This window comes from Corvus moneduloides, chromosome 7 (genome assembly GCF_009650955.1).
Source record: "Corvus moneduloides isolate bCorMon1 chromosome 7, bCorMon1.pri, whole genome shotgun sequence".
Classification (NCBI taxonomy): Eukaryota; Metazoa; Chordata; class Aves; order Passeriformes; family Corvidae; genus Corvus; species Corvus moneduloides.
The window spans coordinates 5,335,617-5,363,449 of record NC_045482.1 but is presented as its reverse complement, the minus strand read 5'-3'; the positions used below and the strand labels follow the sequence as shown (position 1 = coordinate 5,363,449).

General features: G+C 45.9%; 2 protein-coding genes across 18 annotated transcripts in view; both read right to left on the bottom strand.

Annotated features, from left to right (window-relative positions):
- Window positions 1–3,571: 3,571 nt before the first annotated feature.
- Window positions 3,572–6,548, bottom strand: LOC116446794 (ribulose-phosphate 3-epimerase-like). 2 transcript variants are annotated; one of them, XM_032115181.1, is made up of 4 exons: window positions 5,736–6,306; window positions 5,517–5,656; window positions 4,547–4,633; window positions 3,572–4,126 (listed from the first exon to the last, which is right to left on the bottom strand). In XM_032115181.1, exons 1-4 carry the CDS (start codon window positions 6,127–6,129, stop codon window positions 4,004–4,006), a joined length of 744 nt encoding a protein of 247 aa, XP_031971072.1. In that variant the 5' UTR covers window positions 6,130–6,306; the 3' UTR covers window positions 3,572–4,003. The 2 variants fall into 2 exon arrangements, with proteins under 2 accessions (XP_031971072.1, XP_031971073.1); XM_032115182.1 differs by having other exon boundaries at window positions 4,014–4,122; window positions 5,736–6,548.
- A 1,571-nt stretch (window positions 6,549–8,119) lies between these two features.
- The window catches only part of LOC116446294 (protein unc-80 homolog), a 145,263-nt gene continuing 125,549 nt past the window's right edge, over window positions 8,120–27,833 (bottom strand). For 14 of the 16 annotated variants that reach the window (XM_032113812.1, XM_032113804.1, XM_032113805.1 and 11 more), the window contains 9 exons: window positions 27,548–27,732; window positions 26,531–26,696; window positions 25,161–25,340; window positions 23,590–23,728; window positions 21,518–21,574; window positions 14,333–14,414; window positions 13,720–13,831; window positions 12,379–12,569; window positions 8,120–11,308 (listed from right to left, as the gene is read on the bottom strand). In XM_032113812.1, the coding sequence (XP_031969703.1) occupies window positions 11,039–11,308; window positions 12,379–12,569; window positions 13,720–13,831; window positions 14,333–14,414; window positions 21,518–21,574; window positions 23,590–23,728; window positions 25,161–25,340; window positions 26,531–26,696; window positions 27,548–27,732 (1,382 nt within the window). In that variant the 3' untranslated portion in view covers window positions 8,120–11,038. The remainder of the gene's footprint in view (window positions 11,309–12,378; window positions 12,570–13,719; window positions 13,832–14,332; window positions 14,415–21,517; window positions 21,575–23,589; window positions 23,729–25,160; window positions 25,341–26,530; window positions 26,697–27,547; window positions 27,733–27,833) is intronic. The other 2 variants (XM_032113810.1, XM_032113819.1) reach the window with 1 other exon arrangement.

Below are 27,833 nucleotides of genomic sequence, written 5' to 3'. Positions count from 1 at the left end.
GTTTGATTACCCTCTCAATCCAGCTTACACTCAACTGCAGGAAGTTAGTATACTAGAGCTGTTGTCCTACTACTTTCAACAGCATGAAAAGCCAGACTCCACATCCTGAACTACCATTTTTGTAGCAGCTGGTGGCTGTCCAGCCTGCATTTTAGCTACCAGAGCTGTGACTGTTTGTCCATGCATACATTAAACTCTATGCTGGTTCTTTCCAGAAGCACGGATAAGCTACTCTAACACACACCCAACAGCTCTTGGGACTATAGCCTTTCATGGCCAAGCTTGCTTTGGCAAACCTCTTCTGAAGTATCTCTCAGTACAATAGGTCCAGACAACTCCATTTTTCTTTTGCTAGTTCCCAAATGGCGTTGCAAGTGGAAACAGGAAGCAACAATGTTTGTTCACCTAAGCCACAATTAACCATGCAGAAAAAATGTTACAGTGCAGATACTGCAACACGATGTATCAAACCAGGAGGCCTGTGGAAAAGAAATATATATGGACAGATTCTTGATAGATGTTCCAGAGAGGTTTATTTCCCCAGCCGCATGGCTGGGGCTCTGCCGAGGAGCTGTTACAATCACAGGCCAGAGGGTCCTTGCCCGCGCAGTGAAACACAAACCAACCAATGGCGAACAAGGCTGACCAGGGGCTAGGGAAACCCCGTGCCTCCCCGCCAGGGCCCTTCTCCCAGGACTACATGGCGGGGGAGGGACCCCGACATTTCACCCATTTATTTTTAACAAAAAGAGATTTAAAACTTAACATTGAAAACAACTGGATAAACATAACAAGAACAGTTTTAAAACAAAACAAGCCACTCTCCTGAGTCTTTAAATGTCCAAACAGATTCTGTGGAACATCTTATGGCTGACAGAAGGGAGACAGGACTCTCTGAGCATGCTTTGTGGGGAAACTGAGGCAGGAGAGGGTTTAATTTCTTCCCTCCTCCTTTTCATCCCCCACTCGGCATTGGAAAGGGATTTTTGGGGAAACAATTGGCAAAGGCATGGTTTTGTGAGGGAAACCGTGGATGAAAAAACGGATTGGGAATACGCTGGGGGTAATAGGACATAGGGTAAAAGGGAAGGGTGGGATTAGGAAAGGGAGACTGTGGGGGGGGCCTACAATGGAGATACTGTCTAACATGACTACGATTTTTTGCATATATACTGCCTTTTACAGGAACACCATCAGGCCCAGTGACCTGCGATGCTTGTAACCCTTTTCTACCTAGTACAATTTTGAATTCCACCACCTCTCCATCTCCCAGGCTTGGGATGCATTTTTCAGGGTTATTTTTTTTAATAGCAGTTCTATGCACGAAGATGTCTTGCTGGTTGTCACACCTTGTTATAAAACCATAATTTTGCTTAACATTATACCATTTTACTATCCCTAAGATCTTAGCTACTATGATCTTTTCCTTTTTCCAAGTGGCTGCTGTTTTCTGTCTCGCTGCGTTCTTGCGTTCCCTTTTGCTCACTCCCGTGTTGGAATTGCTGGAGCTGCTGGGGCTGCTGGAGCTGCTCGTGCCTGCGCAGTCTTCCTGGGGTCACGTTTGAGGCTGCGCGGGCCGGGCTGGGCCACGCCGCTCAGTTCTCCGCGCGTCGCCTCCTCTGGTCGCAGCTTTGCTGCCGCTGCCAGGCGCTGCAGCCATGTCTCGGCCGGGCCCCTGAGCGATTTCTCCCCTGCGCCCTGCTTCAGTGCGTGTTTCCGCTGGGTGAGGCTCCACTCCGCTACCACCACTGCCATGGCCGCCGCCTGCGCACCGCCCCTCTCAGTTGGGCGTACATGGGGCTCGCTCCACCACGCGCTCCGCGGGGCTGGGCGGGCACCACCGGGTCGCGCTGCTCCCGCTGCGCCTCACTCCGCTGCTGACACTGTGGCTCGCGTGGCTCTGCCCATGCGCAGGAATTGCCTCACTGCTGCTTGCAGAGGGCTTGGTCCACGTGGCCAAGGCTGCACGGTCCCTGAGGCAGGCTTCCCTTCACCAAGACACAGCTGACATTGTTCAACAGTCTCGGTAATTAAATAATATTCACGAAAATATCCTTCCCTCGGCATATATTTTGACTCAAAAATTAACTGTGTCCAAACAGTGTTCCAAAAGTCTTTGGTAAGAATCAAATCCCAAGAAACATAGAAAAAGTTCTTAAACAACCATGCCAGGAAGTGTTTCAGTTTCTTTTGAGCTTGAATTAAGCTAAAATTTACAAATAATTTTTCAAGAATCTTTTCAAGTTTAAAATAAATGTCCATATGCAGCTCTGAGAGCCAAGAGTCTTCCCACGGTTCCTCCATAGTTTAGATATGGATTAGATGGAATAGCAAAACAAAACAAGAAGAGAAATCCAAAGTTTCTAGGGTTTACTAACACATATCAGTCGCTTAGGGATCAGGGATTGTTCTGCTTGCAATTCACCACCATTTGTTACAGTGCGGATACTGCAACACGATGTATCAAGCCAGGAGTCCCGTGGAAAACAAATATATATGGACAGATTCTTGATAGATGTTTCAGAGATGTTTATTTCCCCAGCCGCATGGCCGGGTTCTGCCGAGGAACTCTTACCATCACGGGACCCGAGGATCCTTGCCCGCGCAGTGAAACACAAACCAACCAATGGCGAACGAGGCTGACCAGGGGCTATGAAACCCCGTGCCTCCCCTCAGGGCCCCTCTCCCAGGGCTACATGGCAGGGGGAGGGACCCCGACAAAAAAAGTGGCAGTTAGCCATTTCAGACACTTGTCTAGTGTCTGAAATAGCCTTAGCTCCTCCTGCTTAGCAAGGGCAGTGGCTCTCACTCTGGGGCACCTCACAGGTCCCAGGCTCAGAAGGGCTGCACCAGCTCTAGCACTGCCTCAGCAGCTGCCAGGTGACACCTGCCTAGCTGCAGCTGCTGAGCCTCCTGGCCTGGCCCCCCAGGGCAGCAGACTGTTTGCAACCCTTCTGTAATTGCAACTTAAAAGGAAAAATACCACACAGAATACCATGAAATATTAAAGAGTCAACAATCCTAATTGTAGCCATGGGAGACCTAATAATAGCCTGCTTGGTCTTCTCTAGTGCATTGTAACTCACCTTTCACATGCCCAAACAGGCCAGGCCTGCGGACACAGCAAATTGAAGGACTGATAACTATTTGGTTCCACAAGTTGTTTTACAGACCCATCTCCAGGCATTTCAACCTACGTATCTCTTCAGCAGATACCATCACTTACTCAGACATATGTACAAACCAAGGAGACTGAGAGGCAAGATTAAGGTTTTGTTATCTGAAGAGTATTAAAGCAACATTCTTCTGAGGAATTCCATCACTTCCAGGAATTTCAGACACAGCTGTCTTAACTGGCTGTTTGACAGGTAAATGAGAAGATATTCCCCACTTTGTGATCTGGTAAAGATGCTGCACTGACTGATTTGATGCTTGACTTCTATAGGCCAGATACTTACAATGCAATAGTAACAGAAGAACACTTTTACCATCACTGGGATTTTTTTTTAGCCCTCTTAAGCTGCATTTTACTTGAACTTACTCCCAAAGCCACTCATTTATGACAGTCAGCTTAAAAGAACTTACCACACCAAGGAAGGGGTGTTTAATGCAGTAGTGAAAAAGTTTTGTAGGAATGCACAGATCAAATGACAAAATACAGGCAGCAGAAGGCAGTTTGATTAAGAGTCTTCCACAAGAGAGATTCTTGTGGCGATGCTACACTCTTCTAGCAAGCAACAAACTGACTGTAGTTCAATCCAGTCAGCATTGTTGGAGGTTGTGCCACAAAATTAGCCTCCACAAAATCAAGAGACAGGTTCAAACCACTGAAAGACAGCAAGAATGTTTCCCACTGCTGCTTGCTTCATTGCAGTGAAGGAATGATTCCTCTGTTCAGCAGCAAGAAGTTTCTGTAGTTGGTGTTCATCCAGCCCTCCCTTATGCGTGAGAAAAGAGTTCTCCTGTGTGCCCAGAGCCTTCTGGAACACGGCTTGGGCAGGTCTCATCGATCCAGACTGCGTTTCTGGGCTGCTTCTGAACACACATTCCTGAGGAGGTTGATCACAGACCTCGGGTCTGCGCTCTTCATAATAGCACTGCCAGACACAATCATATTGGCACCTGCCTGGAAGACATCAAACACCCGCTTAGTCACACGGAACAGAGCCACTGCCTACAGCTTGCTTGTAAAACACTGGAGGTGGTTGTGAATTCTGGGCTGGTGTGCAAACAAGTGGGACACACATGACACACCTCTAACTACAATCCCAAGTCAAGTTCAGAAAACACAGCTCTTCCCCAAATACGTAATTTCTTCATCACATTGCTTCTATTTACACCAACATAAAAGAAACAAACTTCTCTATCTTAGGGTAGGCTACAATAGCGACTATTAAAAAAGATTAGATCTCAAACAGATTTTGATATTAAATGTGTTTTACAGTTTCCTCTGAAAACTAGAAATTCCTCCTAAGCTTTATTTTCTGGGTGTTGATAAGTCTCTCAGCACAGTGACTGAGAATGCTGCTCTGTTGCAACCTCTTACCTCTGCGCACTTATGGATGGTGTCAGGCCCAACTCCTCCATCCTCTTCTATATCCAAGGAGGGAAACTGTGTCCTCAGCCACTGAACCTGAGGAACCAGATAAAAAGGCAGGCACTGAGATCCACATGAGCTGCCACCCTACAGCTTCTTACAGATCTAGACAAGGTTTATCTACTTCACCACTATACTCCCTACTGTTAATTAGCTTTTAGCTCAATAAATAATGAAAGAGAAACATAGTTTAACTTTGACATCGTGTCTTCCATAAATTTCTGTTCTCTGAACCCAGGTTCTACCATCATCGCCAAAGCCATGTCTATCTGATTGGCCCAAGGTGCCAAGTGTTCAACTGCAGTGCCTGCTTGATGGCCAAGCCAACCTGCAGGAAGGGAAGCCAAATCCAAGTGCACCTTAGGATTCATGCACCTCAGGGCAAGACTGGCCTGAGCTCAGTGCGGATTCCTAAGAAAATAATTACATGTCTGTGTAATGGCAGGAAGAACAGGCCTCTTTATTTAAAAATTCCAGATTTTCTTCACTAAAATTGAAGACTAACTTCATGCACAGTGTGTTAGGGCTGCATGTGCCAATCCCTGACCACCTGAAGTGGAAACAATGAGTTTTTCATAAAATCGTGGAATCAAAATAGCTTGAGTTGGAAGGGACCTGCAAGGCACATCAAGGCCAACTCCCAGCCTTGCACAGACATCCCACCAATCCCACCCTGTACGTGACAGCGGTGTCAAAACGTTCCTGGAGCTCTGGCAACCTTGGGGCGTGACCATTCCCTGGGGAGCCTGTCCAGTGCCCAACCACCCTCTGGGGGAAGAACCTTTTCCTTATATCTTGCCCAAACCTCCCCTGACACAGTTAACAGGTCGCTCCCTCGGGTCCTGTCAGTGGTCACCACAGAGAACCTGCCAGCAAGGCAGTTGTTAGTTAAGCAGGGCACAGTGTGTACTCCTCTCACCTTCATCCCATTCTCCCGAATGTCCTTTATCAGTGCCCTGGGATTGCCCGTCGCTTCTAGATATAAAGTGTACTGGTTTGCTCCAGCGACTGCCATGGGCTTCACCCACTGCTCTGGCGTGGCCACCATCATGTGCATGTCTGGAAGAGGAGAGCGAGCGGGCAGTGGGGCTGAGTTCCGCTGCCGGAGGGGCAGTGCCCTGCAGCCCCCGGCCCTTACCGAAGAAGGGCTCCTGGCCCAGCCACTTGCGCAGGCACTCCATGACGGGGTGGCCAAAGGTGATGTTCGGGATGAAGTGTCTTGGGGCCGAAGAAAGGGACATGCCCGCCTGCAGGTTACACCCCGGGCTGGCCGGCAGGGGAGGGGCAGGCTGTTCTGGCTGCTCCCCCCGGCCTGGCCGCTCCCGCCCACTCCCGTCCATTACATCCAGGTGCAGGCAGTCGGCCCCGCAGTCCAGCATGCGGCTGCACTCAGCGCCCAGCGCCGCCAGGTCGCTATTAAGGATGGAAGGACTGATCCGACACCCCAACACCATCTCTGCCGCCGCGGCTCCTGCTGGGACAGAGGGAGGGCCGGCCGGGCAGTGGGAGGGCCAGGGCGGTGCCCTCGCCATCTTGGGGCCGCTGCTCTGCCTGCGCTGACGCAGCACAAATGGCTCCGGCAGCGCTGGCCTGCCCGTGCCCTCGGGCCCAAACTAGAGGAAATAATAATAATAATAGTAATGTTATAAATAATGTAATTCGTGCTATTATGTATAAAACTGAAATGTAATAAGACCATGCAGAGACAGAGTTTCAAAATCCCTCCACCAGCCTGGCTGAGAGACAAATTTCACAACACTAAAAGAAGTTCTCTCACAGATGTAATCAATAAGTGAGGATTCCACCCAGGTGGGGTTGGATCTTATCACTGGGACATTGACACCATGATGACTTGATCATCACCTTCTGATATCTACATGTCTTGGTTTTGAAAGACAGGTGTCTGCTAAGGAAGGCAGAAGCCTCCCTTGAAGTGGCAGATATAACCCCTTTCCCTCTGAGTTATTATAATTTTGAAAAAAATCAAGGGCCTTTAGGCAAAGATGTGGGAAATAGGAATAACAGCTCTTTACTATTATATATATATAACCAGTCAAACAAAACAGCAATAACTATGGCAGTAACAGCAAGGACACTGGGTTTCAGTGACAGCCTTCTCGGCTGTCAGGCTGTTTCCCCTCGGGTGTAGTTCCGCTCGCAGCCGGCAGGGGCGCTGGTGGCTCCTGGTGAGCAGGGCAGGTGCGATGGTTCCCCCGCGGCTGCAGGGGGCGCTCCGGAGCGAGCTCGGGGAGCACACGGCTCTGGTGCCTTGGGATCCCGGGAAGGGATGGAACAAAGGCTTCACAAACCGCTGGGCAGCTGATCCCGGGCTCTCAGGAACAGCAGGCTGGAACAGCAGGCTGGAGTGGCAGGCTGGAGCGGCAGGCTAGAACGGCAGGCTGGAGCGGCAGGGACGAGCAAATCCCGGGTGGCAGACGAGATGTATCCAGATGGGAAAACCCCATGGAGGCCCAGGCAGGCAGGGCAAGCAGGGCTACAGCGTAGCGAAAGCTCAAAGCAGCAGCGGGGCAGGGCAGCCACAGCCCGGCCTCCAGCAGGGCAGGGAAAAACGGCTTTGGTATCCCGGCGTTGTTTCCAGCAGAAAAAGAAAAAAAAACGACCGAGGAACCCGCAGCTCCTTTCTCTGCAGCTCCTCTCTCCGGATGCTCAGAGCGAACTGACCCCACACCCAGGTGTAGACAAAGGAGTAGCCAGGCCCGCCCCACCCCCCTTTTTGTCTTTCTTAAGTACAGCTATTTGTCCCCTAGCAACATGCATATGGGAGAAAATTCCTTTAACAGGAAAAAAACCTAAAACTAAACTAAAACCCCAACACTACATCTCATCTGATAAGGAATCGGACATTCCGGGAACTAAAAATAACTGTTCCAGGAACCAGAGATGGCCCATTCATCATCAGAGATGGCCCATTCATCACCCAGGATGGACAATTCATCAGACCCGGGAAAGGCTTTGTGCAGCCCAACTTCGGGACAAGAAAACATCATGAATATGCTAAATTGAGAGAAAAATAGAATTAATTCGGACTCTGCCCAAAAACTGTATAAGAAGGAACCAGCCAAAGCAGCATTTGTGAACTTGGCAGGTCTGATGCGATAGAGGTCAGATCTATGCGTGTTCACCCAGCTCCGACCCCGGGCTCGGTGCTGCTTTTCTCGATCGTGGCTTTTGAGACCGATATTTTGGTTGCATAATAAATGTTATTTCTTTATAAATTTTGATTGGGCAATTCTGTTTATCTTAGTTATAACTCTTCTCTAAGTGATCTTAAGTTTCCAACAAAGTGTATTTTGTCCCCCCCAAAGAATAGCTCCAGCCTCACGCTGGGTAGAGCCACTGCCACAGCCCGTTCCTGCGGCACCCCCCACGCCAGGCCTGGGAGCAGATGGGTAAACTTCTAACAAGCGCTGTCGGTATCCCAGAACAAAACCACACATCGAAGTCCTTCGGAGCCCAAGAGACCGACCGTGTTACACAAGAGATTCAAACACAGAAGAACTCTGCCCGTTTCCATCGTTCCTTTGTATTTAATCCTCAGGACAACGTTTGCATAAAATGCTGAGGCAACGTGACTGACTGACACATGGACAAGACGGGCACAGCCGGACGTTGCTGAACACGACATGCACTTAAGGCGTCTAACACTATGTAAAGCAGCATCGTTTGTCTCCACAGCAGAAATACACCAGTTCTGGTACAGAGATACTGGAGGAAAGCACAGACCAGCTAAAGTACTTTGTATGCCACTCATCAGGACGGCATTAAATGCAACTGGTACTACAGTAGAACAAACACATGGGAAGTTAGGCTGATGGGCTGACTTGTCTGTGCCATTTCTCAGCAATCATCCCACAGAACCAAAGCTAGCTGCCCAGCCACCTGGATAAAACTAAATTACAGATTACATCATTTATAAGATGCATTGATTTCTAGTAGGGTAGACATTAAAAAGAGGCATTTTATTCCTTGCTATGGCTTACTACTGTGGATTCAGCTGTGACAGTGGAAAATTGAAAGTTACTATATACACTGAATTAAATGAAGTAAATCACAGTTATTTTGTCACCTCTAGAGTAGAGTACTGTGGGAAGGCCTCTACTTTTCGTTAAGGAAGATGCTTCCTCATTTTCAGCAGAAAAGGTCACTATAAACTGCACCATGAATTCTGTATGTGTTGTGTCCCAGCTGTTTACTCAGCTCATGTCTGACGCTTTCCTCCCTCTCAGACTGCCAGTGACCAAGCCTACCTTGGGATGTGAAAATAAAGCTGTGGGGTTTTTTCTCATTTGTGCATCAGTGTTAATAATAAAACCTAACATCTGGAATTTAGCAATTCTTGAAGTGACATCTGAGCTAGGAGCTAATCTAAAGCAGCATCCTACAGGTAGCTGGCACAGGCTCCAGTGCACTAAGGAGATAAGAAGCAGTACAGCATGTTTTGGTCAGCAGAGGAAACAGTTTGTCATCCAGGATATCCATGGGGACACTGTCACCTCCACCTGAACACCCGTCATACAAGACCAGGTACCCTTTGGAGCTGCATTAGAGCACCACCTGTACATTATATAGCCCCATATATGTGGGGGCTATAGGTGGTGTACTATAAAAATAGTTGCCTTTTCAGGCCTGCTTTTTCCCAAGATATGCTAAGATTCTCCATCTCTCACCAACAGAGTAGTAGCAGAACATGCTCAACACCTGGGAGAAAGATGGCCTTTGCTCTCTTCAGAGGTTTAACGTGAGTGAGTTCCCTGCCCAGACTGGTGTGCACAGCTCCTGTCAAATGTGAGCATTTGGCAAATGCCAGGCAGTGCAGCCTAAGGCTCCATGGGCTTCGCAGGCTGAAACCTGCTGTCAGGTGTGTGGTTAATTGTCAAAGCCCTAGGAAAACCTGTGTGCTGCACTACAGCAGCAAGGCAGCTGTTCATAGGGTAGTACTTCAGCTATTTCAGAGCCAGTGAGGAGTCCTTTCTTTGGAGATGGCTAGAAGGATATAATTTCCCTCCTTAGTAAGGCTGGTTTATGATGTGTGTGTCCAAACTGCAATCTCTCAGGAGCCATAGTAGTAATTAGTGCATTTTAGATACTTTCAGGATGATCCAAAACACCTTCCTCTGCACAATAAGGACACAATTATGAACTCCAGTTAGTCTAACATGAGCCAAAAAAGGCAGAGTGTGATTCCCAAGGGTATCTTTGAGCATTGCTGATGATTTCATGGTTTGTTTCACAGCTGTTTTGCAGTTTGCCCATCAGCAGCTAATGGCTAAATTCCCATTTCAGTGTAATTCCATGACGCTGCAGCAAAACCTGTAACTCAGCTGTGACTTCAGCTGATCCCTCTCCAGGGACCTTCACCTTCTGTAAGTGTTACATACATTTAACTAATACTTGCAGCCATGAATATTATATACATAAAATGGAAGCTTTTAAAATACAATCTCAGCACGCCAAAAATAGATTTCATCAAGTTTCTGCCCTGCAATATCCATCTTTTGTTTACAATGTACATATGTATTTATATATATAGGAACACGAAAATACCATATATAAATATTTACTTTAAATCCCTCTAAGTACATCCAATGACATCAGTGGAGCAGTTGCTTGGGTCCACCCATTCCGGATGTGGTTTCTCAGGGGTTTTTTTAAGCTGTGGAGATGAATAGCTCAGTACATTAAAGCAGGACAGTGTGGGCTATTTGTACCACCTGCAGACCACTCAGCCCCTGCCCATCTGTGTCTGTGCATAGCACATGCATTCCTGCTTACTGTATTTAGTTTTACAGAGCAAATATTTCTGTAGCACAAGAGCAGTATTTTACAGAGTGGAATGGAGCTAACATACAAAAGTAAACTCAACTGAAGTCTGCAGTGCCAAAAAAAAAGTCTAATTGCTCTATGGTGCTTATCATTGTTCTGCAAGTTAGAAACAATGGTCCCAGGCTTGAGAAAATCAAGCTTTAGATTGGTACTTTCTGTCAGTGTTTTCACTGTTTTCAAGGTTTAAGAGCCTTGGATTCAGCTACATAGCTGTCCTCTCCAAAACACTACAAAATTAAATCTTGGGCACAGTCTCAGAAGAGAGTTCTCTGTCTCGCACAGTCCAACAGTCCATTACCCAGTGAGGCTGCTGATCACAGTAGATGGCTGTCAGATAAGGGCTCTAGGGACCACGTTTGCCTACACACCCCTCTCCTGAGAATTCTGTACAAATTCTCGGTTCCTGTGGTCCTGTCCTGAACTGAAACAGATCTCACAAACAGAAATTTGCCAGTCTATATAGAGCAATTGGCTGATAGCTATTTCCTGCTTTTGGATCATAAAGTGCTCTTGTTTTAATTAGTTACTATTTAGCAGGGAACTCTAAGGAAAGGTACACGTTTCCTTCCTCTCCCCACTACTGTACTTCCCCGAGAGTTAAACATGAGATTCATCTAGATCGACATCCGTCTCCCCGAGCTCCACATGTGTGAAGCTGAAGTGAGTGGCCAGCAAAGGATTTTCCATCCCGTTGTCCTCACTGATGTGCAGGACAGTGTCCCCATGCTGCAGCAAGCTGGTGGTCTCGAGGCCAGTGTAGTCCTCGGTGTCAGAGAGCTGGGTGGGTGGGGTGCTCTGTGCTGTTGTTGGCCAGGACTCCAAGCCCTCCTCTTTTTCCTTCTCCTTCTCAGCAGAGAGTGCCTCACTCTGCAGTTGAGGAGAGCTGGTGGTCAGGCTCAGAGAAAGCAGGAGGGAGAGGGGCAAAAAAAGGAAAGGAAGGTCTATAAAGTATTTTCTCATTCAGATACACATTTTACCATAAAAACTAGGCACTTGCAGATTATAAATACCTTAAAATTATACCTTAACAATTATATATTTTTGCTGATGAATCAAATTTACAACAATGATCAGAAAGGTTATCTGATTTGAGTCATTAACACTTTCTCATTTCATCTTTTTTAGCGTATGTCTTCAAACTGAGTGTAGGCTTAGATTAGATATTAGGAAAAAATTCTTTACTGTGAGGATAGTGAGGCACTAGAAAAGATTTCCCAGAGAAGCTATGGATGCTCCATCCCTGGAAGTGTTCAAGGCCAGGCTGGATGGGGCTTGGAGCACCCTGGTTTAGTGGAAGGTGTCCCTGCACATGGCAGGGGGTGGAATGAGTCCAAACCTTTCTGTGATTCATTCTATGATTCTGAAGTCAGAGATCATTCATTTGTTCATTTGGCAAAGGACATAACCTCAAAACACAATGGATATCTGGGCATATAAAAGTGATCTCAATGTCACTGATGTGTTAAAGGGATGACTGGGATTGTCCCTGCACCATCCTCAGTGGGGTCCAACACAGAAAAATGTTGGACAAGCAGTTTCTTTCACAATGTGATGCTTTTGCTAAAACAGTCCTGAGGCTTTGATGGATTCCTTCCTTAAGGAGGCATCTCTCAGGAGCAAGCTGTGAAAACCTGTTAAGGACAGCTTGCCTTGGTGATTAGGTCCAGAAGGACACTGTATGAAATGGGAAGATGGAAAGGGAAGGTGCAGAAAATATATTTTCAAATTAAGAATTGTTGCACAGATCTGGAAGGGAATGGCTTTACAGAAGCAGGGGGCTGGACAGCAAACAGCCTAAAAAACAGACACACAGGAGGGTTTGCTGTCTTCACTCTCCTGCCAGCTTTCATTACAGTGCTGTAATGAATCTGGTGCTTCCCCGTGCCTGGGATGGAGCAGTGGAGGAACACAGGCTACAAACCCACCAGTCACGTTACCTGGCTGTGGAGATCAGCTACAACGGTGGCAGGTGAGGAAGTCAGCACAGGTTTGCTGAGGGGCTCCTGCTGGCTGGTGGCCTGGGGGCTGCTGTGGCTGCAGCCCGGCTGCTGTACCGGCGGGTCCACAGCACAGGTTGGGGGTGCCTCAGGCTGGACTTCCGTGAATGTCACCGACCGCTTCTGCTCCACTGAGGGTACAAAGCCCAGAAAACTGAGGGTTAAAATTCGGGGAAAAAACACAAGAAAAGAAGAGAGACAATCCCTGGAGTTTTTACAACTAAGACAGGATTCATCCAATTTTTATGTAAGCTGTCTAATTGGCATCTAATCTAAAAGCCTTTTACCTTGGGCTTCCACTACAGCCACAGCAAGGCTCTGGGATCACCTGAAGTCTAGCCAGCACACCTATCCTTGTCATGGTTTGGTGAGAAAAAATACCACCCATAACATCTATCCATTCCAGAAGAATACACTGAGTTGAATCCCATGTGAGTTAGGCACTTCTGCCCTCAAATAAAAAAGAAAAACTGGCATGCAAAAAGATAGAATTGCCCAAGGTTTTGCAGAACATCTGAGAAAAGAAAGTGCAGCAGATAGCCCCTCATTCCTGCAGACTAAGTCCACTAGCCAGGAGTAACAGAAGAGCACAGAGTAAAGACAGACTAAAATCCTAACAGTAAAACTGATATTCCTGTTCCTGCTCTTAATTATTTTTGGCTAACTTTTATGTTTCAAACATCTCCAACAGTGCTGTTGCCCCAGCATAGTCCTGCTGAGCAGTTAGAAACCCAGGAAGTTCACAAGTAACCTTTGCTCTTCCAGATGTTTCCTCCAAAGCTCACTCCAAATGGTACAGAATACAGCCACCTGCTCAGCTTGGCAGTGCTGACTCCTGGAAACATACAGCACAGACTGAAGCAGTCCTACATTCATTTCCATATACAATCCTTAAAGCTCTGCACTGCTAAGCTTATGATGGGACATTTTCTTCTTTCTACTACTCTCAATAGCATCTTTCAAACTTGCACATCTGGAAGTTTTGGATAAGGCATCCTGACTAGAGGAAACCCATCCCCTAAATTCTCCACAACTCCTGGAAACAAAATAATTCATTGTCCATATCCTGTTTGACCTTGAAAACTTCTGGAGAAACCATCAAAGTGCTTTGAGGGGGTGGATTTCTGATAGGATATCCACGTACTAGGAAAAAGTATAGAGCTCCCGGAATTTCACTTTAATATAAGCTAGTAACAACCTGCTATTCCTTCAAGCTAAAACCACAGCCTTTTCTACTTTCCAGTGTGGAGTGCTGGTTTCGGAAATGCAGCATTGCCCTACCACAAGGTTTTGGCTTTGGCTGGATGCTCCGTCGCGTGGTTGAAAGTCGAGCTCCGTGACGGCTCCGAGGTTCAGTTTGAGTTTTCTGACGTGACAGCAGCGGTCGTCGAAGCTAAACATTGGAAGAGAGAGTTAGGTTAATGTATGTTCACATATTGCACAGCTTCTTCTCTGAAAGGAGAACAGATCATCACTGTCTGTACCTCTAGATGTCCATTCACTCTACTTTTAGCAGATATGTGTTTTAAGGTTTCCATGGATCAGACATCTCCTTCATATGAACCTCTGGGCTTTGTGCCTTTTCAGTTTCAACACTGAATGTAATGCAGTGCAGGTTGCATAACCATCATTTAATAATAAGAAAAAAGCCTGCAGAGGACAAGATTGAGGAATTTAAAACAAAGGGTACCTCCTCTCTTAGGGATTTGTCTGGCTTCACAGCTATGATTTGTGCTATGGTTCCTGCTAAGTCAAGGGACTGCACTAGTATAGCAAAAATTAGGTAGAAGGGACACATCACATCCACATACCGTGTGCAAACAGCCACATACGAGAAAAGCCAAACCAAATCACACAGCAAGAGAGAAGTTTTGTTTACTGTCTGTGTCCTCACCTGCCGTAGGCCTCTCTTCCGCCCCAGGGGCTGCTGCAGAAGGAGGTTCTGTTGTCCTGGCTCACTCTGCACACTTCCCACCCTGTTAGATGTTGACAGCATTAGGCCAAGCACAGAAGCACACTGCATAACTAGTACGTTTCCTGGCAATTGGGACTAAAATAAATAAATAAATAATAGATCGACCAACCACTAATGGCACAGTCACTTCAAAGAGCAGCACTATCTTTGAAGGACGGGAGGAGACATGTCTGCTGGGTTGTGGCTTCCGGGGCTTAGGAAAGGGTGGGAGGTGGAGTCATGGCATTCAGGACTTGGCCACACACATGTAGCATCCAAATACAAATAACTGCAGATTTCAGTTTTCAGTCATTGATTGATGCATCCCACTGGGCAGCACTCACTTCTCTGCATCCTTTGCCACATCAGTGAAGGCAGGAACATCAGCTTCCTAGCTCAAAAGCCTTCTTGTTTGCTTTTCCTTTTTTCAAGGACAATGTTGTAAAATTGTTTTTCTTCCCAAATAAGACTCCATGGCCTCATCACAATTTTGTCATCTGGTTTTAATTTCAATTTAAGTCAACCAACAAAAAACAAACACAAAGTGACAAAGGATCCATTCACATAATGGATGCATGAGTTATGTGAACAAAGCCCCACACTCAACACTTGCAGCCTTAAGTCTTTTTGTGGCTAACAAACAAAAGAGACAAGTAAATGAAAATTAGAGGTAGATAGATAGCTAGATAGATAGATAAACACAGCTTTTTGGTTTTTAATATATTGGCACAAAATATCTGAAAACCTGCAGTAGAAGAAACTTTAGCAATAAAACATACTCCGCTATGTACCACCTCATACTACCATTCAACTGACCATTCAATCTACTTAATATAGAAATACCATCCTCCCCTCATTTTTATCAAAGCACTGTATTACTCTGAACACTGGACATTTAGCAGTCATAAAACACTTTAGCTGAACAAACTGTGTCTGAGGGACTTACGACTACAACAGTTACTAACATTTAAGACAGACTTTTTTAAACTCAGGCAGCTGCTTTTTTAGGCCAGACTGGAATCCACTGAGCAACATGTCCTATTTAAGCAACTTCCAGCTATATCTCGCATACACACTGTTGAAGATTCAGTATTGCAATCCATTTTGTCTTTGGTTTGCATTAATCTAAAGGAAAACAACATTCTTTTTCTAGATACTTCTCTTGGAGTTCCCTGGAGTTTGTCAGTACCACCAACAGAATGAAGGTTAATCACCTGACCACACAGGGGTGGAAGAAGAAGACAAACCTAGGAACACGGTCAGACAAGACATGGAGGATGTCTGTGGAGAGGCTTAAAAAGCTCTGTCTCCTGAGCAGCTCATTCTTCACTTTGGCAGAAGTTACCGATCGTTCTTAGAAGGTTTGGCGGAACAGAACATGGAGAGTTTCCTGCTCTGCTTTGGGGCTCTTGGAGTTTAGGATTTTTCCTTTTGTTTCTTTCTCTCATGGAATTTTGTCCCATCTGTCGCTAAGAAACCATAAGGACCGATACTTAGGAGAGACAAAAGTTTCCACTAGAAAGGTGCGGCTGGCCACTCTCTTAACTGGGGGTTTCTCTTGGAGGGGCAGAGATACCATGAGAATTGGGCTGGGGGAAAAGGGGCTAGGCACAGCTCCTTGCTTTCTTGCTCTCTAGGCTTCAGAGGAGGACGGCCGAGCTGCTGCTAGTGGGGGTGGGGGGAGGCGGCGGGGATTCGCTGCTGCTGCCAGAGCCCAGCCCTGTCCTGTTTTCTCCTACCCCGGGTAAGCCTTTGCTCGTGAGAGCAGCCATTTAACTGGGACCTTATTGGAACACTGTCTCACTGGAAAGGACCCTTGCCATCTGCTCAGGTGCCTCAGGGGAAGACCGGGACCCTGACCCCCCTCCCCCTTCCCGGAGGGCACGTCTTCCCAGCTGCCTGTGGCAGCTGCTGTGGAGGAGCCCAGCTGCCACTGCCCAGCTCTGCTGCTTTCTGCCACTGCCTCGGGCTTTTTTTGCTGCACTGTAACACACCCCCCCTGCCTGCTGGGACACCCCATGGCCCCTGCTACACCTGCAGAATGTCTGCTACCTCTTGCTTGCTACTCCGGGTGAGCCTGCCCTGCTATTCCAGCCGCTGCTCCAAGGTTCCTGCTGCAGCCCATGTTTGCCATCCAACCTGTCTGCCATCACCACGTGACAGGAGATGCAGCCGAGCCCGCGCCACAGCGCCCCCTGCAGGCGCGGGGGAACCATTGCACCCCCGCCGCCCGGCCGGGAGCCACCAGCGCCCCTGCCGGCTGTCACCAGAACTGCACCAGAACTGCCTGACAGCTGAGAGAGGCTGGCACTGGGTTTGTGGGTTTGTTTGTTGTCGCTGCCGTTGTGGTTGTTTGTCTGCCTTGTTATACATACATACATACTAGTAAAGAACTGTTATTCATTTTCCCATATCTTTTTCTGGAAGCCCCTTAATTTCAAAATTATTATAATTTGGAGGGAAGGGGGTCGTATTCTCCATTCCAAAGGAGGTTCCCGCCTCCCTTGGCAGACACCTGTCTTTCAAACCAAGACAGGGGCCAAGTTTGGTTACCTGATCTGAAAGTCTTATTCCTTCCTCCTGTTCATTTAAGCTAAAGCCAGACTTTGCACTGAACCATATCCATGTTTCTGTCACTCCTGCAGGGGAGACTGGGCAACTTCAAGAAGAGAGACATCTTGGGACCCTGAAGCTCTTTATCTTTTGATTGACAGACTACAGCCTAATAATGCTGGGCATGCCCTCAGCAATTTCACCACAGCTGCACTGCCTTGGAAAAAGAGAAAAAGCTTCAGCAAGCTCAAAGCCAGAACAAGATATATTTGAGTCCCTTTCTTCCTCAGACAGGTCTTCCAAATGAAATCACCAGTCCCTGGAACATATATGCCAGCTTTTCCATAGGATATTGACATGCTTTACATACCATGCATCCTAAACACCACACAAACACCTGCCTAGGGATAAGCAGAGACCTCAGAGTTACCTCCAAGTTAGTAAGACTATGTTCTTGACCCAGACATTGACTGCAGCACATATGACTGGTAAGTCCAAAAGCATCACATCATTCCTTATTAAAGCAAAGAGACTGCACTTAAATTAGTCTTTATATTTGTGATCCAGACTACCTGAAGTTACAGCTTGGAGAATTTCCTTAATCTTCTTCTTCTAGGATTACATAAAAACTTATTCTTCTGAATTTCCAGAAGTTTTTACAGTGGCTACCAATGTGTGAATGAAGTAGGAATTAGCTGGAGAAGTTCTTGGGAAAAAAAATTCTACTAGAGTAGCTTTGAGAATACTGTTACGACTTCTGAGGAAGGAAAGGTAACTCTTAGTTCTGTGAGTAAGGAGACATTAATGTCTGCAGCAGAAAGACTGCAATTATATTCAGTACAAAACTGTTTACAGTGCTGAAACAAACTCACTTCACATGTGATATGAAAACACTTGAAAAATTCATTAGATAAAGGGTATACATGGACTGCGTGAGGGCACATAGGCTATACACGAGGTAAAAACTATTCCCGTGCACTGAAGACAAACAATAGGTGAGCAAAAAAAGGCTGGACTTCGTGTCTTCCTGTTGGAGTCTGGGATTTTCAGCCTGGCTTAATAACATAAGTGAAATGAATTAAGTGAGCTGGTGGACGTTTACTTCCAGTACTGAATCATTACACAAACTGGTATAATCTGGGATGATCTTACAAGCTGAAATTGCAGATACCTATTGCAGGGAAATGGTGGACCTGAGAGCAGCTGTGTTTTGCAGAGCTGCCTGTGCACAACACAGTCCTGCTGTGGCTGTCTTTTTGCTCTGTATCCCCACATTTTGAAGAAGGAAAGCAAGAGAGAGAGAATCATAAAGACCACAAATTTCAGACAAGTGACTGAATTTTCAGATACAAGCTTTCTCTTCATGAGGGTTTGTGAGGGGTTTTTTTCACATCAAAGAACAGAACTACCAATCTTGTTTCTGTGAAGACGAGCATGGCAGGCAGAGGGTTGGCTCTGTGCAGCCTGCCCTCCTTCCTTTTCTGTCTCTCCTTGTTTACCAGACCTGACCAGGAATATACTGTTTTTCTGATAGCCTGCGGGACCCAGCCAAGGAACACTGAATCAGATGCCATTTCAGCTGACAGTACATTTCCTCCCCACGACAATGTGAAATGTGATCTATAAGAGTAGTTTTTCTAAAGGACATAATCTAGATTTCTTTGGGAATAAGAAACAAGATTTTTTTCCTGCCCAACACTCTCTGTCGCTCTCTGAGTATCTCTGTCAGGGATTTATTTGCACAATAATGTTACTCCCATTATGTAGGGCAGAGGTGAGCCAAAGATCAAACCAACCAACCCAAGTTTATGGATGCATGTTACCAGTGCTACAAGGAATGACAGTGCAGTCACACAGTGGGGGCCAAAACAAACTTTGTTGGGTTGGCAAGTAAAATAAGTAATGCTCAGGAATTAAAACCAAACCACGCAGCCAAAAAAACCCCAAAAAAGATAAAGAAGAAAGAAGAAAACAAAACAGAGACAAAGGAAGCAACGAGTTTAAATGTCTATTATAAAGATGTACATGCTTGCCACACCATCATGGTACAGCATATACACTTTGTGTCCCTAGACATATGAATGAGATGGTTGGTGGACAAAGGCAGCAGAAAATGGGTTAAATATATTGTATTTCCAGACACATCCCAGCCCAGTTAGCATTAAACCTGCTGCTGCAATTGCCCTGGCAATATGGATTCAATCTGATTTTTCCTATTAGGAACCATTAAGCTAGGATAGGCACAAACATTACAGGGAAATGTGTTTGTGCAATAGATTTCCATTACAGTGGTTTCACCTTCTTCCTTTCTGATTTGGGAAAATATCCTGTCCTCTCAGATTATAACCACAACAGATCACGATGCTCCTCAGCCCTGTACTCCAAGCTGTCTGAGCACTTCAGTGCTCTCCCCTTCCCGCCTTCCCTGCTTTTTTTCAAGGCTGGGTCTAATTGCTATAGAACAAAGGGAAACAGACTTTATTCTTTTTTGTATTTGTCACAATTTGTTTATTTAAGACTCCTACCTTCCAAAAGGGTCTAGTCCCTAGTAAATACTGTTTACTTCTTTATCTTGATTATGATTAAATACCAGCTTTTGAATTCAGAAGGTGATCCTAAAAAGTTATCATTGTGCGGCAGCCAAAATCAAAGTTACATAAGAAAAACTGAAGCCTGCTTTATTCAAAACTAATGTTCCTGAATGTAAAAAACAAATTAACTCTGCCCTATAATCCCCACAGCACAATAAGCTTCTACAACATCTGCTTTACTACTGCTGTCCTTTAGAGGAGGAATCCGATTTTCACATTTAACAATGCAGTTGAAACATCTTTTTCTCCTCACAGAGATCTAATCTAATTTTTTTAGACACATTTGCAGTGTCTTCATTCCTTCTTAAGGCTTCTTAAGGTTTTGCAGCCCTGATGCCTGTCCTTAAGACATGTGCCCGCTCCTTGAAAAGGATAATAAACCTCAGCAGAACTGATTCCCAAGTACATCTGCTCATCCATTTGCTCTGTACCCTAGAGCAGGGTGGAGGATAGTGTCCTGGTCCCTGGAGAAAATTTTTGTGACAGGAATTAGTAGGAACCCGTTGTGCAGCTGATTACATTTCAGGGTTCAAAATAAATTATTGTGTTTGAACACGTTCATTGACTTAGGTGTCTCATAGTGCTCAGCCTCACCACTGTAATTAGGAGTGGCTAGCCCCTACTTAACAAGATCAAAACATTTCAGAATCAACACTGATGTAACTGAGTATCAGGACATTACCTCAGGACCTTCCCCTTTGTCCTCTTCCTCAACTGTAGTGAGTTTTTAGTGCTGCTAAAGGGACAACATGGAAGTTCTTTGGTTGAATGATTTTTCTTCAGCTCTTTAGCCCAGATGACCATGCAATCTTACATTGTCACAAAACCAGGTAACAATACCCCTGCCTCTGCCAAGAAGCTGGTGTCTTTTCCTAACTGATCAGAGACTGGTCTGCCAGAGAAGGGTTCACACACACGAAGGACACCATGTTGCATAGAATGAGCTCAGTGATAGCACCGACAATAAACTCCTTTTGTCAACTGAAGAGAGTGAACAAATGAACACAGCAGCCTGTCCCCATCCCAAAAAGCCACTACCAACATTGAAACCCAAGCTAATGAAACAGAAACCATTCACACAAACGCCTCTCAACATATCCACTGCTTCCACTGGTGCAGGAATGAAATAGTGAGTTATCCTCTGTGTTGCCAATGTATGGGGCTGTGTTCTCCTGGGAGGAAACAGATGCTCTTGGGACTAACAACAACTCTCCAGCCTCAAGAGGATAGGTTGAGAGGTGGAAGCACAGCAGCAGAGCAGGGAGAATGATTAACATGACTGATCTGGGTGTTAAAGGTGCAGGCTTCCCTTGTAAGTTCCCTCCTAACCCATTTGTGTTTGTTCCCGTCTGTGGGTAATGGGGAACAACTAGACCTGAACTGCAGCACTAACAGAGCCATTTTAGAGATGTATTTATGGCATCCACCTGCAAGATTTCTAAGTTGTCATTTGAGAATTGAAAATGCTTTGCAAGACTAATGAGAATTATTGTAAAGCACCCACAAAACACTATATTCCACAGGACTTACCATAATTAGTTTTATCAGCGAATGGTAAAGAACTCAGCTTGATATTAAGTCTTTTGTGGTGACAGCATTGTGAGATGAATGAAAAAACAGATGTCTCCATTTTACATAGGCCTCCAGACTAATGCTTATAACAGGATACAGCTAATGCCTCGTGGATCATCTTTCTCATGCCTTTCAAGCAATTGTTAAACAAGGGGGAAAGGCCAGCCTGCTGCTTCATTCACTACAGCTTTTTCTTTCCCCTTCTCCTTAGCCTTCTCAAAGTTATTGGCAATCAAAGCTGAAAACTGAAGGTGGGTTACTACACCTTTGACTTGCAGGCCTGAATATTGATGAGCCACAAGAGACAGAGATGGAGAGAGTGACAAAAGATGAGGGGAAGAGACAAAAGGTCGGAAACAGCTTGTTTCCCAGCACACACACTGACAGACAGGTAGTGTTAACACTGTACCTAGAGAGGCTGCCCTCAGTGGCCAGGCTCGGGGAGTCATCGAGGACATTAGGTTCACTGCAGGAGGGGCAGGGAGATTAAGAATTTAGGGAAAGAAAATGCAAAAAGCATGCGCTTGTCTCTGTTTTCAAGGGAAGAAAATATCAATGGAATAAAAAAGTAAAAAAAGGACGGTAACATTAATCGGTCTTACATGCTCAACAGCACATATATGACTCAGAGGAGGTGAAAGAACATCTGATAACAGGAGCAGTCTTTAGAGGGAGTTTACACTGCATGAAGCCTTCTACATCTCTGCTGAGATTTGGGGAGCTGAGAAGTTGGACAGGATGTGTTTCTAAAGGAAATAAGGCAGGGAACTGTTTTCAAAGCTATTTTCCTGCAGCATTTTGATTTATTTCAGTTCTATTTACTTTCAGCTTCATAGAAAGCTTTTTTCCTTCCCCATGAGCCACTTCTTCCTTGAGGGAGGGCTGATCTATCTCCCATGAGCTATAGACCACTCTCCTTCTGGTGCAACTCTAAGGACAAACATGGGGAAAACAAGGTCTCATAGTGCAATGAAACTGTAAATAAACAGCTGGCAAGGGTCTTGGCCAAGGAGTACACAATTCCAATGCTTTTCTGCAATGCAGCCATCAGGCAGGAGCAGCCTGCTCAGGCCATAGGAAAAACATGAAAGAAAGAAAGAAAGTAGTCTGCTGGGTTACCAGCAGGAAAGCAGTAATAACTTTACTTAGCATTAATTAGTTTACATTTGTGAGGCAGTCTGAAATCCCAGAGACCATCCATAAACTCAAAAGGCATGACGTCGAGGACTATGATTATGCTTGCTGAGCTGGTCCTTCCCCTACCCACATGAAAAGTGGTTCTCCTGCTATACCATGTACTTAAAAAGTAGAGAGTGAAGCTCTGTGGTACTTAAAGTCTTTTTTTCTCAGCATCACCATGATTTGGGATTGCACAAAGCAAACATTGCTCTCAGTCAGCTGTGACTCTTATGAAGTTTATGCACTAAAGATGGTAGTGAAAGATTGAGGAAAATGGAGTCTTGCATGTTAATTTTTCAAGGAAAAAAGGGACCGAATCAACTGAGTTTGAAAGTCAAATGAGTTCCTGTAAGTCCTTTTGTGAAAACTCACAGATAAAATCTGTGTAACTTCTCTCTTGTAACTCATTTCTCCCATCTCTGCTGGTAGATACCACAGCTGTTAATTTTCCTTCATCTATCAATGTTATTTCTTTAATTCCAAGCAAGAATGGGGAGGGAACAATATTGTTTGATTTTCCAGGGGTTGTCAAGACATTATGTAGAATATATTCTTTAAAGGTTCAAAGGAAGTAACATAAATTAATCTGTCCATTGTCAGATATCCTTGGATAACTATGTCACGGACAAATAAAACAATAAACATTGCTTACTTAGAAAAAACCCCCACATTTAAATGCAAAACTTCTCTCCACATCTTCTAAAGATGTACATTTCCCAACAAGCTCTTTCTCACCACTCCATGTCAACCAGGAATAAGGCATTCAATGTTATTTGTATCAACAAGTATTTCAGGTTTAAAACAGTATTACATCCCATCTTTGAACATAGAGTTTAATTTCTGCGATGAGCTAGTTACTCTTCTAGGAAGGACAAAGAACACACGGAAGAAAACAAAGTAAATCAAACTGCCTCTGCTCCCCTCTCCCAGCTTCTCAAGATTCCTCCCCACTCCCCTACACAGACTGGGTGTGGTCCCCCGGTTTAATGAATACCCCAAAACCATGTTTCCTTTTGCTATTCAGTAGTAGCAGAGAAAAATAATAACGCTGAGTGTTTCTGAAACTGCTTGAGAGGAAGGTTGCTGTGGATGACAGCTTGTTCTTATGGACCCTACGCAACACAGATCATCCTGGAAAATCATTATTTCCAGTCCTGCGCCCTTGGTCCAACACTATTCCAGGATGAATAAATTTAGCATCACTATGTTGGCACCAATTCCACTATCCCATATCTCTGATGTACCTGTGCCATTTATGCTCTTGTTAATATAATGGGAAAGGGGAAAAGCCCATGTTGTTACCTTTGGCTGGGTAACATGCCCACCTCAGCCTGAGGTGCAGACATGCTGGAGAGATGGCTGGAGAACCGCCTCCTCCCAATGGCACCCATAAGGTATGTTTCTTGTTCACTTACCACACTGGGCATGCTCAAGGAGTCATCTAGAAAGAGAGAAAAAAACAGAAAGGAGAGGAAACAACCACCCAAATCCCACCTGCATCTTGACAGTTGTCAAGAGATAACAGGATGCCAAAGGTGTACCCAGCATTCACTTACCAAGAGCCCAAGCCTGAAAATTGGAATATTCCATTAGACTTTACAGCCACAGTGCAGAAAGACATACACATAAACCCCTGCAGGATGAGGAACCTGACAAACATGGGGCAGGGATTTATGTACTCTTTCAGCTTAAATGGCTCTCAGGAAAACATGTTTGGGGAATCCAGCTTCCACTAGGGAATTAATCCTGTGATTAATAAATTGCTTGTTAATATACAGTGTTTCCAGCATAAAAGTTGTAACTGGACCTTGTCCTGGTGTGAAATAAACTGCTTCTACGATCTAGCAAAGCACTGTGACAAAAAAGCCAAAATACATGACAGCAAAATGCAGAACTGACACCCTTCAACACCCTTCAGGACATGCATTTTAAAATATCACCAAAAATTTGGATAAGTTGACTCAAATACATCATACTGCAACAGAACTATGCAGACAGCTGGACTGCAATCAGGACAGCTTGAAATTTTCAGTGCTGTTTCAAATTATATCAAGTATCCAGAGAGAAATTACTTTATTGTGGTTTTTGCCACAACAACTTTTAATTACAAATAAAGAAAACAAAGGGGTGGGTTTGTATAATTTCCTCTCTTTTTGACCTTTTCCTATTCTGATGTACTGAAATATTTTACGGCAGTGTTTATCCAAGGCAGGGCTGAGGAAATAATGCTGCAGTTCAGATAGGAAGATGGCACTTACCGTTCCACACAGTGGCTCAGAATTAATCTGAAACCACAGTTTGCCACAATGAATAAATATCTGAACAATGTATAAGCAATACAGCTCTGGGTGGATTGTACAAAGTTTAGTGGTGAACCCAGCTAAAATAAAGTTGGGCTAAACCTGCAAAGTTTCTGGCTAATTGCTCTTTGCCAAAAGGCAATTCTGCTGTAACTGCATGGGCCTTTCTTTTGAGCCCCCCATTTTCACTCCTTCTGTTTGATGCTTTTGGGGATCCTGCAGGAACAGGATCCTAACTACAGAGCCACAGCCCCTGCCCACTGTCATGATGGCTAAAAGAGGCCTGGTTGCCAAATGCCTTGTCAGATTGCACATCAGCCCGCATCTCAGGCACTAAAATCCTCCGTGTGCCCTTCCCTTTACCCTGCCATAGCTCAGAGGGCAATGAGGAGGTATGTTACAACTCAAATTTTAACACCATGTATACCAGCCACACCAGCTGCTCAACCTCATGCTCCTGTGAACCTTTTATTCATACTGGGACAGGGGCAACTGTGTTCCCCTCCCAGCCAGCCTCTGGGCATCAAGAAAACATCCTCAGTTGTTTGGGGCTTAGTATCAGTGGCCACGTACTTTCTTCATCCTCCTCATCTGTGCGGCTCAGCGTGTCCTGCGAGGCCTGCTGGGAAGGCTCGCTGTCCTGCTCCCATACTGTGCCAGTGCCAGTGTTGGAGCGGGACATGGTGGCCAGGCTCAGGCGGTAAGCAGAGGTGGAGGTGCCCACAGTGCTGACAGATGTCTTCCCTTGGTAAGCTGCGCAAGAGGGGGAAAACCAAACCCAAGTCACTCATGGCACTAGAAATCAACAGCAAGCCAAGCATTCTTGTCACACTGGGCACCTCATTCTGCCTGGACTAGTGGGGCAGGGGGACCTTCTCACTCTCTACAACTCCCAGACAAGAGAGTGGAGCCAGGCTGGAGTTGGCCTCTCCTCCCCTGCCACCAGCAACAGGACAAGATGAAATGGCCTCAAGCTGCACCAGGGGAAGCTCAGGCTGGACAGGAGGAATTTCTTCCTGGAAAGGGTTGCTAAGCATTAGAATGGGCTGCTCAGGGAGGTGGTGGAGTTACCACCCCTGGAGGTGTTCAAGAAATGACTGGACGTGGGACTTGGTACCATGGTCTAGTTGACAAGGTGGTGATCAGTCAAAGGTTGAACTTGATGATCTCAGAGGTCTTTTCCAACCTTAATGGTTCTGTGATACTGTGACGGGGGGTGGCAGAGGTGATAAAACACAAACAGCTGCCTTGCTTGCCTCACCTTTCCAAAATCTCTGTTTTACTTATGCAGTCTGATTTTCACAACCACTATTTTACAGATCAGCTTCAACATTTAGAAACAAGGCAAATTCTTGCCAAGGAAAAAAGACTGAAGCATTTCCTTTTGAATTTGTTTTCCGAAGAACAAAGCACATAAACTGCTTGCCATGTATGAGCAGCAGCTGCCATCTCGTGGCAACAGGGGTGGCCATCACTGAAGAAAAGTCTCCCCTTGTTCAGGAGAGAACTCAGTGCCCCATCAGCTCAGGGATGCTGATCTGGATGTCACAGTAGAGAAAAATCAGAGACCAGGAGAAAGGAGGAGGATCTGCTGCTGAGCAGCCAGACCTTTCTGCATGAGGAGCTTTGGCTTTACAGTGGCATGGAGGGGCTCACTGCACTGGGGTTAGGGCTGCACAAGCCAGCTGAGACGGCAAGAGCCAGCTGCTAGGGAATAGGACTCAGACTTGGTGGAAAAATAGGTGTATTTCACAGCTAATCTGGACTTCTGTTGGCTGTTCAGTGGCAAGGCTGAGCATAAGCTCCAGGGGAAGGCTGGCAGGGTATGTGTGGATTGCCCCATTCCCCTTTTAGGCAGAGGCCAGATCTGCCTCACAAGTTACTGTAGGGGCAAGCATCTGTCCGGCTTTGGTTGATGGCCCTGAGCTCCCTGCTTTCCTTACCAGACCCACTGTGCACGGCCTCCTTCAGGATTTTCAGCTCATTGTTGAACTCCGCGATGAGGGAGCTCTTGCAGAGTGGGCGTGGGATGAACCGTCTCTCCAGCTGGTCGGAGATGTGCTGTCGGGCAGTCAGCTCCTCATGGTTCTCAGCTGGCTGGGCCAGCAGCTGCAAAATTGGGATGCATTAGCATTGCAGGGAGATGGTGCCCAGGGAGTAGTCTCCAGACTAGCATGAGCCTGCAGCCAGCAGGCTTTGTAGTCAAGAGGTTTTGACTCCATCTATGAGGTTTCCACCTGTCTTTTAGGGACAACCTTATATTTGACTGAACAGAGATCAAAACCTCAGTGGCACAGGGTACATGGAGATGAGGGCTTCCTTATTCTAAGCTCTATCCTCATGATCCTGTCATGAGACAGCTCCTTCCTCCATGATGATTTAGTCTGTCCAAGAGACAAGGTAGGCTAAATAAGGTAGAGTACCATCTGCTAGTCTACCTGGTAACCGGTGAGAAGCTGTGATTAACTTAAGCCCCAGATGCCTCAGCCTAGTAGCTGTTTGTCCATCCACAAAATTCCTGTCAGAACCTTCATCCAAGAGATGGAAAGAGGAGTGGTCCTTCTTGGCTGTTAGCTGTATTGCCCAGCTCTATGCAGAAGAGAGATTACTAGAAGATTTCTGCCAACATCCTCCCAGGTTCAGCACATTCACACTCCTTCCAAGTGCTTTGAATGTCTTCATTGTAGAATTAAGTCCACATGCCTTTCCCCATCCAGAGGAACTAAGACTAGCTGTACTCCATGGATCAGAGCACCTGGATGACTGACATGCTCTTTAGTTTTGGCTAGGAAAAAGCTCTGTGATTTAGTTTCAAAGGGTTCTTAGGCCTACTAACTTCTGAAAGGTCACTCCATACATATATAATTCTTCCAGAAGTGCTGTTCCTCTGTTCTCAGCTGGGGAATAAGGGCTATCTTGCCTTCAGGGAGTGAAATATCAGGAGCCAAAGCAACTGTTACCTTGCACTGGATGAAGGGCCGAAGGAGCACAAAGATAGGGATCCGTGTTCTTACGATAAAGTCGAGGAAATCCCACAGGGCCAGCCCTCCCACCTTCCGCAGGGCCATCTCTTTGACTTGCAGGCTCAGCCAGTACCACTGGCTGTCCAGTTGGCGTTCAAAGCAAACAAGGATCACCTTCAGGGCTACAGGGGAACACACATCAGCAAAGGGCAGTCAGAGATGTTACCAGTGTCCCTCATGAGCACTGGGGGAAGAATGGGGGAGGGGGCCACAGTGAGCACAA